This window comes from Uloborus diversus, chromosome 1 (assembly GCF_026930045.1).
Source record: "Uloborus diversus isolate 005 chromosome 1, Udiv.v.3.1, whole genome shotgun sequence".
NCBI lineage: Eukaryota > Metazoa > Arthropoda > Arachnida > Araneae > Uloboridae > Uloborus > Uloborus diversus.
Window position 1 is genome coordinate 195,721,135 of NC_072731.1, and position 13,674 is coordinate 195,734,808.

Sequence of the window (13,674 nt, forward strand, 5' to 3'; positions counted from 1 at the left end):
CAAACAAAAAGGTATAAAATCAGATTAACAATAGCTTTCAAATCTTTATATATTAAGAGCTGCGTTGACCCAGCTTTGCCCGGTCTACCTTGAGAACAAAAATTGTGTCAAGTGACATATATTAAACAATTAATTAAAAGAATAACTTAATAACAACTTAAATAAAAGAAAAAAAAAAAAACACCATGCAAAAATTACCCTTTCAAACAATGACGACAGATATTAAAATACTTTTAAGAAATTAAAATGCGAAAGATGGATTTTAAAAGCATAACCATGGAAACATGAAATAAAATAAGTTTAAGAAATCAGATGCAAATGATTCAAAAAGCGTAACCATGGAAACGCAAAAATAAAATGGTTGACAACCTGAATCAAAATGACATATTTCGTAATTGATTTAAAAACGCTTGTAACTTTTTTTTCTTTGAAGATAGAGGCTAATTTTTTTCGACCAAAGGTCGAGAGAGATCAGGAGTAAAAAATCTCGCTTTTTCCAATGCTGTCAAAAAGAAAACTGTGGGACAATTCCTTCACTTTTTATTGATAGATTTAATGAAGAAAGTATTGCCTAAATTTCAGCTAAGCCTAAAAAAGTTCGAGCTAAAAACGCAAATTACTCCCGCCGTAATTAAGTTAGAGCATTGAAATAAATTGTTTAGAACGCAGAAAATTCTGCCCTTTTTAACGATATATAATATTGATATGTGCAAGTAATTTTTCATCCCTTTAATAGCCAATAATAGGTAATTTATGTGAAATTTGAGCCTAAATTTGAATAAAAAAAAGAACTATTTATCGGATTTTTTTCGTATTATAGCCTATGTTACTCAGTATAGTGAAAGAATTTTTCAAACAGGTGCGGTGGTTCCGGAGATTACCTCAAACAAAAAAACACACAAATCCGCCCTCTCTCTTTATAGTATTAGTAAAGATAAAGATTTAGGATACCGATTAGTACATTTTTGCGTTAACGCCAAACGTTTACGCCAACGCTAACGTAGCAGTTCCGAATGAAAAAAATGTTACTGAAAACTGTGATCAAAAACTAATTACTAATGTCAAAATAATGCATAACTAAAAGAAAAACAGTTCAATCTCTGCACCTGGAAAAAAGGGGAGGAGTTATGATGTCGAATCGGAGCAGGGTGCTACCGATATTTCTCGGAATTTCAGCCTTACGTTTGCAATAACGAATGAACTTTCCGATCTCGGATCTCGATAACTTGAATATTCCTTTATCTCAAAGTTTTCATTGGATCACAAGCTCTTGAGACTGTTGTGAAAACTTCCCATAACTCGGAACGATTTAGCTGGTCCCTTGGGACTTAGAGTTGTCGCGATTTGACTGTAATGCTGCTATGAACTACCCCTTTTGCAAATGAATTCGGAAGTAATCTCGCAGCACATGCGCCATTTTTTTTTCAGGCGCTAATGTTCGTAAATTTTACGCCCTTGAAAAACCTTGGAAAGTTCCTGGGGGGGAAAAAAAAGAGTTCATTTTCGAAGTGCTTGAAAACCTTGAAAAAGTGTAAAAAGTTTCTTTTTTGCTTGGATTCTTTCAAAAATCATCTGAACATGTGTTCGACATGCAGTATCGCGAAAAATTGCTTTCGTGTTTGAAGTTTCAATCCTTTTGCATCTTGTAATATTTTGACGCTTTTTACAATCGAAAGTTATTTTGAAATGTGCTATCTTAGATTAGCTTATTTTTCGTTTAATTTCAATAATTAAGGAAGGAATTAGTTTGGAAACCATGACAACATTGAACTTACTCGTACTTCGCGGAAAATTGCTTCTCGCGTTTGAAATTTCAATCCTTTTGCATCTTGTAAACATTTTGATGATTTTGACAATTGGAAGTTATTTTGACACATGCTACTTTAGATTAGCTTATTTTTCGTTTAATTTCGAAAATTAACGAAGTATTTATTTTGGAAACCATGGCAACATTGAACTTACTCGGACTTCGGGAAAAATGACTTTTAGTGTTTGAAATTTCAATCTTTTCGCATCAGGAAAATATTAAAATATTTGCCCTATCGAATGTTTTTTTTCCCAAATGCTACCTTAGATTAGCATGTTTTATGTTTAATTTGGTAGAAAATAAATAAATTTATTTGATGGGAAACATGCCAAAATTGAACTTGGTTCGTGAAAATTTGCTTATCTGAGCTTTCAATCGTTTTGCATCTAATAAATATTTTATATTTTTGGCAGTTTGAAGTTATTTTGACATACTACATTAGATTAACTCGTTTTAGTTTTTATTTAAATAACTAAAAAATTAATATATTTTTGTTTTTAATTCAAATTTCTAGTTTTGCAAAATTAGTTTTAATTATTATTAGCTTATTTTCGGTTAATACTGTTTTTTATAGGGTGGGGATATTAAACGTGAACAATTGAGTGCATAAGATTTTAACTTAAGTATTCGTATTTGAAACAAAGTTGAATTATAAAATTTATAAAGTTGAATTTATGTACATCATTTCATTGTTATGCTAAGAGGGGAATCAGCCCCCCCCCCCCCCCCAATAAATGTAAAAGCACTCATGGCCTTGCAATCACGGAGTTTTTTTTTTAAATCTAAGCTTTATGATTCTTGAAAATATACTTTGAATATGAAAACTGCAAAACTAAGCCTTATGTGATCTGCTTCTCTTTGTGAGTAAGCATTTCAGACATTTTTAGGAAAACTTTCAATACAGTAGATCTTTTATCAAAGTGTCTCTTACAGAAAAAGCAGTTTGTTTTCCTATACTTTTTATATTACTTCATGTTATTTATATTTAGCATTAAATGAAATCTGCATGCAATATTTATAGTGCGAATTTAGGGTATTACTTTGAAAAATATGTTTTTACTCTTGAAAAGTGCTTAAATTTTTTTTCTCCTTAAAAGGTATGAACCCTGTGATAAGAGATTAAATTTAAATATGAAATAATTTTACTATAAACTCAGTTGTAGCTTAGTTGAAAATCACAACAATATTTTTTAGGTGTCAGTGTGAGTCATGGGGAAGTGCAAATTTCTCAGCAAATGGTTAGATGAAACTGATGAAGATGGGAACAAAATTAGAGACTTGGGGGAAACAACAAAAGAATAACGTTTTTTGTTTGGTGTAAGATAGATTAATATTGGTTGAGAAGGAATATAACGCTATTAAGAAGCATTACAAGACAGAAAATCGTAAAAATAATTTTAAACTAAATAAAAATGAAGCGCAGCTTCATCTATCCTTCAGTGAGACTACCAGCATCCTTGGTTCAGGCATCGCAGCGTTCCTATATTCCTATATTTTCCTATATTTCTGAAAAAGGTTCCTATTTTCCTATAATTCCTATATTTTCCTATATTTTCAGTTTCCGCTTCCTTTTTTTTTTTTTACTTTTCCCCCGACTTTTTGCTACTGCATTTCCGCGATCGACGCGCAGACGCCATTTTATCTAAGCAGGGCTCCCAAATGGTCCGCTTTTCCCGCCAAAGTTCGTTTTTTATGGTAAAGTCCGCTTTAGACCGCTTTTTAACATTTCAGTCTGATTAGTCCGCTTTTACATAGTTTTTACTTTAATATCACATTTTAAAAGTTTTTTCATTTCGTTAAAAGTTACTGTACACCCAAACACGCCGCCGCAGCGCGTGTTAAACCAAGTTCGTACGCCCATTAAAAAAACCTTGAAAGGTTATTGGAAAAAAAAGGTCTTTTTTTTTTCTAGTGCTTGAAAAAATTGAAAATGTATGAAAAGTTTCTTTATTGCTTGAATTCTTTCAAAAATCATTGGATTGTGTTTCAATAGTGCAATTTTCTGAACATATATATATTCGGTTTGATTTATCGCGAAAAATTGCTTTCGTGTTTAAGGTTTCAATCCCTTTGCATCTTGTTAATATTTTGATGTTTTTACAATCCAAAGTGATTTGGACATGACCTTAGCTTAGCTTATTTTTCGTTTAATTTCAATAATTAACGAAGGAATTATTTTGGAAACTATGGCAACATTGAACTTACTCGGATTTCGCGGAAAAATGCTTCTCGCGTTTGAAATTTCAATCCTTTTGCATCTTGTAAATATTTTGATGTGTTCCACAATTGGAAGTTATTTTAACATATGCTACCTTAGTTTAGTTTATTTTTCGTTTAATTTTGGTAATTAAAGAAGGGAAAAATTTGGAAACCATGACAACATTGAACTTATTTGTACTTCGCGGAAAATTGCATCTCGCGTTTGAAATTTCAATCTTTTTGCATCTTGTGAACATTTTGATGTTTTTGACAATTGGAAGTTATTTTGACATATGCTGATAAAGATTAGCTTATTTTTCATTTAATTTCAATAATTAACGGAGGAATTATTTTGGAAGCCATGGCAACATTGAACTTACTCGGATTTCGCGGAAAAATGCTTCTCGCGTTTGAAATTTCAATCCTTTTGCATCTTGTAAATATTTTGATGTGTTTCACAATTGGAAGTTATTTTGACATATGCTACGTTAGTTTAGCAAATTTTTCGTTTATTTTCAATAATTGACGAAGGAATTACTTCGGAAACCATGGTAACATTGAGCTTATTCGGACTTCGCAGAAAATTGCTTCTCGCGTTTGAAATTTCAATCCTTTTGCATCTTGTTAATATTTTGATGCTTTTTACAATCCAAAGTGATTTTGACATGACCTCAGCTTAGCTTATTTTTCCTTTAATTTCAATAATTAATGAAGGAATTATTTTTGAAACCATGGCAACATTGAACTTACTCGGATTTCGTGGAAAAATGCTTCTCGCGTTTGAAATTTCAATCCTTTTGCATCTTGTAAATATTTTGATGTGTTCCACAATTGGAAGTTATTTTAACATATGCTACCTTAGTTTAGTTTATTTTTCGTTTAATTTTGGTAATTAAAGAAGGAAAAAATTTGGAAACCATGACAACATTGAGCTTATTCGGACTTCACGGAAAATTGCATCTCGCGTTTGAAATTTCAATCCTTTTGCATCTTATAAATATTTTGATGTGTTCCACAATTGGAAGTTATTTTGACATATGCTACTTTAGATTAGCTTATTTTTCATTTAATTTCAATAATTAACGAAGGAATTATTGTGGAAACCACGGTAACATTGAACTTACTCGGACTTCGTGGAAAATTGCTTTTTGTGTTTGAAATTTCAATCTTTTTGAATCATGTAAATGTTGAAATATTTTTCCCAATCGAATGTTATTTTCCCATATGCCACCTTTGATTAGCATGTTTTATGTTTAATTTAGTAGAAAATAAATGTTTTATGGGAAACATGCCAACATTGAACTTGGTTCGTGAAAATATGCTTCTGTGAGCTTTCAATAGTTTTGCATCTTATAAATATTTTGATATTTATGACAATTAGAAGTTATTTTGACATGATACGTTTTAATTTTTATTTAAATAACTAAAAAATTAATAATTTTTGTGTTTAATTCGAGTTTATTTAGTTTTTCAAACTTAATTTTGATTATTCTTTGCTTATTTTCGTTTATTACTGTTTTTTGTGTGGGGGGGGGATATTAAATTTAAATAATTGAGTACATAGCATTTTAAAGTAGCATTTGTATATGAAACAAAGTTGAAGTATGTAATTTCATCAAGTTGAATTTGTGTACATCATTTCATTGTCATGATGCCTGCTGTTGTTCTCATGTGCCAGCTAGGCTGGCAATTTGGGGTGCGCTGCTTCATTTTTCCAACCGCACTGTCATTTGGTGTGAAGTCCGACTTCCACAGTACACACATGTCATAAGGACCAGTTTATAGGGTAGGCAATTATTCACAGCATAACATTAGATTCACACAAAGAAAGGACAAAAGAAAGTACGTCCATGCCCGAGCCGGGATTCGAACCCGGACCTTCCTGTCGCAGTCAGACTTCTCTGACCACTAGACAAGGCAGGCGGCATGATGCCTGCTAAGGGGGGATTTGTTCCCCCCCATAAAAGTTCAAAGCACTCATGGCCCTGCAATCATGGAGTAATTTTTTAATGTAAGCTTTATGATTCTTGAAAATATACTTTGAATATGAAAATTGCAAAATTAAGCCTCATGTGATCTGCTTCCCTTTGTGATTTAGCATTTCAGACATTTTTAGGAAAACTTTGAATACAGTAGATCTGTTTGGTGTGTGATAGATTCATATCGGTTGTGAAGGGTATAATGCTATTAAGAAGCATTACAAGACAGAAAAACACAAAAATAATTTTAAACTAAGGAAAGATGAAGCATAGCTTCATCTGTCCTTCTGTAGGACTACCAGCAACCCCCCCCCCCTCCCATCCAAATGTTTGTGTAAATAATATTATTATTCAATGGATAAAAAGAACAGTTGTGCAGAAGATAAAGGAATTGTATCATTAAAAATCTCAGTATTATGGTTAATTAACAAATTATCTTCATGGATTTAGCAGCAGGCAGCTAATTTGCCTTTTGGTGCTTCCTTGAAATCAAATGAATGGTCCTCCCAAGGTCATCTTTTTAATCCTAACTGGTCCTCTTTAGTCCTCTTTTTAATTGAAAATGGTCTCCTTCCTTTTCTAAAGCTAAAATGTGTTGAGTGCCCTGTACCGTGTTTCTTCCTGAGTGGAGCAGCGTTTGACTTTAGCTCGTCTCTGCAGCTCAATTCTGAGCCCATGAAGCTCCTGCGCAAGTCCTCAAAACTTCACTTTTGAACTCGGCGTCGATGAACTTGGGCGATCATGATGAGCGCATGGGCTGTGTAGGTTTTGATGATGTCATTCTAGGAAGGGCTCTCCGGCCACTTACCGTTTCAGGTCTCCACACGCACGATTTTTTTCTTTTTTCGGAACTTTGCGTTTGGCTACGGTTGCAATTATTGCTACTTGCAGGATAGCTCATCTCAACTTCGATTGTTTTGGTTTTAATTGTGTGGAATGTAGGTGCTGCACAGTGGCGTAGCTAGACCCGACTTTCGGGGGGGGGGGGTTACTTCTTATATATATATATATATATATATATATATATATATATATATATATATATATGTATGTATAATCGCTTGGAATTTTTCCCTTTTCTTTTTTTTTTCTTTCTCTTCTCTCTTCTTTTTCTCTTTTTTTTGAGACTAACTTTTCGGGGGGGGGGGGGGTTTGTCCCCAAATCCCCCCCCCCCCTTAGCTACGCCCCTGGTGCTGCAGTTCGCGTATCAACTAAACGTTCATTTTAATAATAATGCCTCCGAAGAGGCCGCACAGCCAAGTTTTCAAAAAAGAATACGCAAAGCTGTTCTCAATTTTAAAAGAATTGAGGAAGTCGGAAAGACATGCACACTTTGGGGTCGTTCCAGACACAAATTGGGTCCGCTTTGCGGCCCCTTCACAAATTTACGCATCGTAAAAGCGGCCCCATTCACAAAATTCCACATTCAAAAGCAGCTCATTCACAAAATAAATATACAAACAACATAATAGGGTAAATCTGGAGCTATCATTTTTTTTCCAACCGGAAAGCTATTGGACCAGCAGCTACGTGTGAAACATAGTCGCCATATTTGGTCATTCACGGGATGGAATCAGACAAGATGCTTAAGTGCTTAAAATTCTAAGAACAAAGCAGAATTGTATTTTTAGACTTATTTATGCGTATGTATTGCACTTATGTCAGGTAGTGTTATTACATGTTTTTAATCAAATAGTAGTGCAGTCGAACCTGTTTATCTCGAACCTGCCTATCTCGAAAACCTCTCTGTGTCGAAGTTTTTCATTTTCCCTGCACATAAAGTATTAATTCAATGTTTTCCCCCATGTTTGTCTTGAATGAAATTTTCTGAAAACCTGCATAACTCGAATTTCGACTTAAGTGTCTTTCTTGAATTCCATCCACAACAATCTTTATTGACTGGAATTTGGAGACAGAAAGCACTTTTCTTAATATTAGCAGTCACATAATCCTCCAGAATTAAAACTTTATGTACAAAAAGCAAGTTTTCCAGCAATTAAATCCATTCTGAAACTGAGAGGAAGGGGACATTGTTGATTAGTAAAATTGCTCCCAAAGTTTTACTTTCGAGTCATTGCTCCAATTACTTATTTTTAGAACTTTTTTCAAAACTTCTGTATCTTGAAGCCTCCATATCTCGAATTTTTCTTATGTGCCGTAAAATTCGAGATAGACAGGTTCGACTGTATTGCATTTAAAAAAAAAATGTCCTACTGGCCTGCCTCGTTATAAAAATTCCTGTATGTCCTCTTTTTTTTATTTTCAAAATGTTCCTATATTATTTCGAAAAATTCCTATATTGTTTGCAAAAAATTCCTATATTTTCCATCGAATTCCTATATTTTTTTCAGAAAATTCCTATATTTTCTATCCAATTCCTATATTTTTTTCAGAAAATTCCTATATTTTCCTATATTTTTGTTGGCAAATGTCACTTCTATCCCTGCTGGTTCAAGTCAAAATGTATCATTATGCCTATTAATTCTAAAGAGGCTGCCTTAAGTGCTGAACTAAGTGCCCTTTCCCCATTCCAAATATTTGGGTAAATAATATTATTCAATGGATAAAAAGGATCAGTTTCACAGGTGATAAATTAATTGAATCATTATTATAGTTGATTAACGAATTATCTTCACGAATTTAGCAGCTGGCAACTATTGCTTTTTGGTGTTTCCCTGGGTTTAACTATGAGTGGTCCTCCCAAAGTCCTCTTTTTGATCCTAACTGGTCCTCCTTAGTCCCCTTTTTGATTGAAAATGGTCCTCTTTTACCCTTTTCTGAAGCTAAAATGTGTTGGGAGCCCTGATTGAATAATTGAAAAAAGTCGAAAAAGTGACGTCCCTTTAAGTACCTGCCCTGAAAGTTTATCTCAAATAATCTTTTATTTAGCATTCTGTAATTTAATCGAAGAACAGTGTCAAGTTTTATCCTTCTCTATTTTCATCTCGTTTGAAAACTTTCCGCCTGCCCATAAATAATGTCACACTCTTTTCTGGCTTTTCTCTATTGCAGATTTTAACATACATATGATATAACTAGAGATGCCCGCACTCCCAAGTGCAATAAAAAAAAAAAAAAAAAAAAAAAAAATCCCCTCAACTCCCTATTAAGCGACTAAAATTATGTTTAAATCACTTCTTTGTGAATTTTAATGGTATATTCCGTCTCATGACCCCCCTCGCCCCATCCTCTAAATGGGCACACTTGCTTTAACTATAATAATTTCAATAACTTGCAGGAATACTTGCCTTTCATGGAGTTCGATGGCTTTTCTCTATTGCAGATCTCGATAAACAAATGATGTAGCTGCTATTGACCATCCTCCCCAAGTGCGATGGCACCACAAAATTTTATCGAGCTCCCACCCCCCTCAAAAAATGCGACCCCCAGATTAATAATTTCATTAGTATAGCCTGTCTCATGCCCCCTCCTCCGATGACCACTGTTTTAGCTATTGTTGTTAAATAAATTGGCGGAATATTTACCTTTCAAGATGCCCGATGGTTTTTCTCTATTGCAGATCTTAAACGAGCTGATGTGTGCCTCACATGACTTCTTTTTACTCCAATTTGATGTCATTTTGCCATTATTGGTAATTTTAATGTGATTCAATAGTTTACTCTCTAAATATCACCAACAGTGGCCAAATTAAAACCAGATTTTTAAAAAAAAATTGCCAAATTTGTCGCCAATTTGGCGACAAAGCTTGGCGACCAAAAGACTGGCGATACATCGCCAAGTGTCCGCTAAATTGTAACACCACTTGAGTTTACATCGAAATTAACAATGTTTTCCCTCCAAAAGGGGGCAAAAGACCCCCTTAAAAACACCCGAATGCAACCAAAAGGGGAGGTGCACAACTAGACCCCACTAGGAGTCTACGTACTAAATTTCAACTTTCTAGGACATACTGTTCTTGAGTTATGCGACATACATACGCATATCCGCACATACGTACATACAGATGTCACGAGAAAACTCGTTGTAACTAACTCGGGAATCGTCAAAATGGATATTTCGCGTGTCTATACGTTCTTAGGCACTTATCCACGTGTGGTCGAGTCGAAAAAAAAAACTCAACATTCATTCGGGGGTGAGCAAAATGGAAATTAAGGTCGATTTTTGAGTGAAAATTCTTTCGCGAATACAATGCTTCCTTTTTTGTAAAAGGAAGTAAAAACAGATGATATAAATAGGGTTGACTATCCCCCAGGGTGCGATGGTACACCTCAATTTAACTGAGCCCCCCCCCCCCAAAAAAAAAAAAAAACTTGACCCCTGGTGAAGAGATGAAAAACCAAAATAACTTGTCTAAAAATGTCAATTGTTATAGTCTGACAGATTCTAATGGGCAGATGATATAGTTATCTGTGTCCATCCTCTTCATGATGCCCCTTCCCGCCCTAGTCGCACAAGATTTTACCAAGCACTTCTCTCCCTAAAAAAAACGCGATCTCCTATTAAAAAAGTTCTTTTAAACAATCTTCTCTAAAAACTTCTTGGGTATAATCTCCCTCATGACCCTTCCTCCTGCATGGGCACCCGTGCTGTAGCTATTATCATTAAAATAAATTACTGAAATATTTATTCACCAAGATAGCCGATGGCTGTTCTGTACTTCAGCTACTTTACTTTTTTAATATGCACTGCATTTATATTGTTTTTAACACCCCATCCGCAGTATGATGTTGAATTGACCAATCGATACATCGAAAATATCTATCTGGAGTGTTGGAGTATAGCAATACAATGGACGTCGGTTAATTGAATCAGTGGTTAGTTGAATCAACCGTTTTAATAAAAGTCAAAAAAAGAACAAAATCCATGTTTATTGAATTTGCCGCTTTTTGGAATCAAAACTGTTCAGAACAAACGTGATTCATATAAATGGCGGCCACTGTGTTAAAATTCTGATATCGGCCCAGCCCTTGAATCACACTTCTTGTTACCCCCCTCCCTTCCCCTTGTCACACTGTCACGACCCCTTCCCCTCCAAAGTGTAACGTCAGATCCCTAAGCCTTGTTGTTCCTTTCTTCTTTGGCTGTGTACTTTTAAATGTTAAACTGAAGGTTTTAAGATTAATTGCTTTTAAAAATTGCATGTTAATTTTTTTAATGACAGTTTACCATGTTATACTAAATTAAAATAACGCTGAGTTATATATATTTAATAACTTTTTTCAAAACACAGGAGGGAAAAGACAGTGTTCTTAATTTGATGCATTAAGTTAACGTTGAAAACATACATCTTTTATGGAAGTTTTGCTCATCACTTTTTTTCTTTTCTTTTCAGGGACTTATCAAAATTTCATTTAGTACGCACGAAAATCTGCATACAATTGCACTTGCTGACATTTTCTCACACTTGAAAAATATAACAGTTTTAAACATGGAAGACACTTGTAATGACGATGCTTTGAAAAATATTGCGAAGTATTGCCCTCATTTGGTTGAACTGAATATTGCAGATAGTCCTATCACAAAGGAAGGATTTAGCAAATATTTGTGCCAGAAGAACGAGAGAAATGAAGTTCCAAATTTGAATCTTCGAAGGTTGAACCTTGACGGAACGGAAGTTGACGACGACGTAACCAAATTGATTCTTACGAGTTTTCCTCATTTGGAACTGCTGGAAGCCCCCTGTATGCCTTGTGTTTTGCATGAAATGCACGACAAAGACGTTGATCAGAACAATATTGCTAATTTGAAGAAATACAAGTTAATTCATTTAGATGCAATAATGTGTACACATTTAGCATCTTCCCCTCAACTTTTGAAAGTGTATGCGTCAGTTTGCCCTGATGTGAGAATTTTAACACTTATTGTCGTTAATCCTGAGCAATTAAATACATTGACAACTTTTACTAAATTAGAAAATGTGAATTTGGAATCCGATGAGAGTTTTCCGCTACCAGTTGCAAATAGTTTCCTTAGCAGCAGAGGTGCTGGATTAACAGTCTTAAAGCTCAATGGGTTTTCTATTTCTGTTGAAGTGTTAATAAATAGTTGCCCACGTTTGGAAGAGCTTTGTTTAAAAGATACATTTTTCCAACCTGTTGCTGAAACTAGTAAAAAAGAATTGAAATTCTTGAAAAAAATTTATTTAGAAGGTGCTGTTTTCATTGACGTAGCAACATCAACATCTCTTTCCACCCTTATTTCATCTACTCGTAAGTTGGAGAAAATTTGCATTTCCTGTTGCGGGCATTTCACAGATGAGTTTAAAGAAGCAATAAAATACTGCTGTATTAATTGCCCTCTTCGAAAAGTATACTTCTATCACTCAGAGAGCGACTTACCCATGCTGCAATCAATACTCCTTTCTTCTCGCTCGTTGAAGGTACTTCGTGTTGTGAATTCTTCGCTTGGCTTTCAAAATTTGAAGCCAGAGGATGTCGAATTGTTGACTGCTATTGCCTCTAGTTTGAAGAATAAGCCGGAATTTGATTTTGAAAATACAGAGAGCGACTTTAATTCCGATGATGATTTTCATGACATCTTAGATCTCTATGATGTATTCGATGACTATGATGCTTACGGTGATGATTCTGGTGATTATGACGATTATGATGATGATGATGATTTTGATGACGACGACTTTTGATATGCGTCATGGGTCATTTTGACGTTTCCTGATAAACATTTATGTTGTATAAACAAACACGCCATTTCTCTATTTTTTCTTACTTGTTATTGAAATAAAAAATTTGTTCTTTTGACTGATGTGTAGTATTTGAAGTACAACCAGATTCTTAGTTGATTGATATTGGTTCCAATGAACTTGTAAAAAGTAGAGATGGCACGAAGCGCAATTTGGCCGAAGCACCGACCGAATACCGAAGCTTCGACTGCTCTGTGCATGGCCCCACTGAATGCGCTGGCGCTTACCAGGCCTTGACAATTTTTGACTTTTTTGTGTTAAACCGGGGCAACTATTTCTGCACTTGAACATGGCCACACTAGATGGAAAAACTTCAAAACTTCATATTTGCCCATTCTGACCGCAAGGAGGCGCCACAAGCCACGGTTGCATCCACCAATCAACGACAAGTTTCAAAGCTTGTTTATTTTAATTAATAAATGGAACATATGTAACAAACATCAATATTTCGCAAGATGCTCAGAAATATACCGTAAAAACCAATTCGAATCGAATTAGTAAAGATATTTAGCTGATTATTTAATGCGTAAATGGTGGATCTAAAGTTGGTTAGGCAATTTCTTTTAATTTAATTTTACATGTTCATTTATAGCTTGTGTATCATTTGATGGATTATTTTACGCTTAATGGAGAAACATAATTATTCAGAGGATTATTTTTTATTTTAATGGACTTTTAGATCTTGTTTCTAGGGCTTATCGCTTCGCTTACAAGTCTTTGAAAAAGACAAAATAGTTTATGGTATCGCCAAATAAATACTTCATATGTAACTTGAAATAGTCCCCGACAATAAATAAAATTGAAACTAATCGCCAGATTAAAAAATGCTCCGCTACGTACCTATCACGGAAAATTACCGCCCCCCCCCCCCCCCACACACGTTTTTTTATTTTAAGAAATGCTAGATATTTAGAGCTGCTCCTAATGCTATACTATTAGAACAAGATTACAAAAAATTGTAAGCAGATCTTAGATTCCTGCGGATACTTGACGGTCTACTGTGTGTGTGTATTTTATTTTTCCTACA

At 34.4% G+C, this 13,674-nt stretch overlaps 1 protein-coding gene across 2 annotated transcripts in view; it reads left to right on the top strand.

Moving 5' to 3' along the window:
• The window catches only part of LOC129224082 (uncharacterized), a 56,029-nt gene extending 43,366 nt beyond the window's left edge, over positions 1 to 12,663 (top strand). Inside the window, exons 1-2 of one of the 2 annotated variants that reach the window (XM_054858502.1) lie at positions 9,511 to 9,578; positions 11,280 to 12,663. In XM_054858502.1, the coding sequence (XP_054714477.1) occupies positions 9,522 to 9,578; positions 11,280 to 12,590 (1,368 nt within the window). In that variant the 5' untranslated portion in view covers positions 9,511 to 9,521 and the 3' untranslated portion in view covers positions 12,591 to 12,663. Of the gene's footprint in view, positions 1 to 9,510; positions 9,579 to 11,279 lie in introns of those variants that run through there. The other variant, XM_054858486.1, reaches the window with a different exon arrangement.
• Positions 12,664 to 13,674: the final 1,011 nt, after the last annotated feature.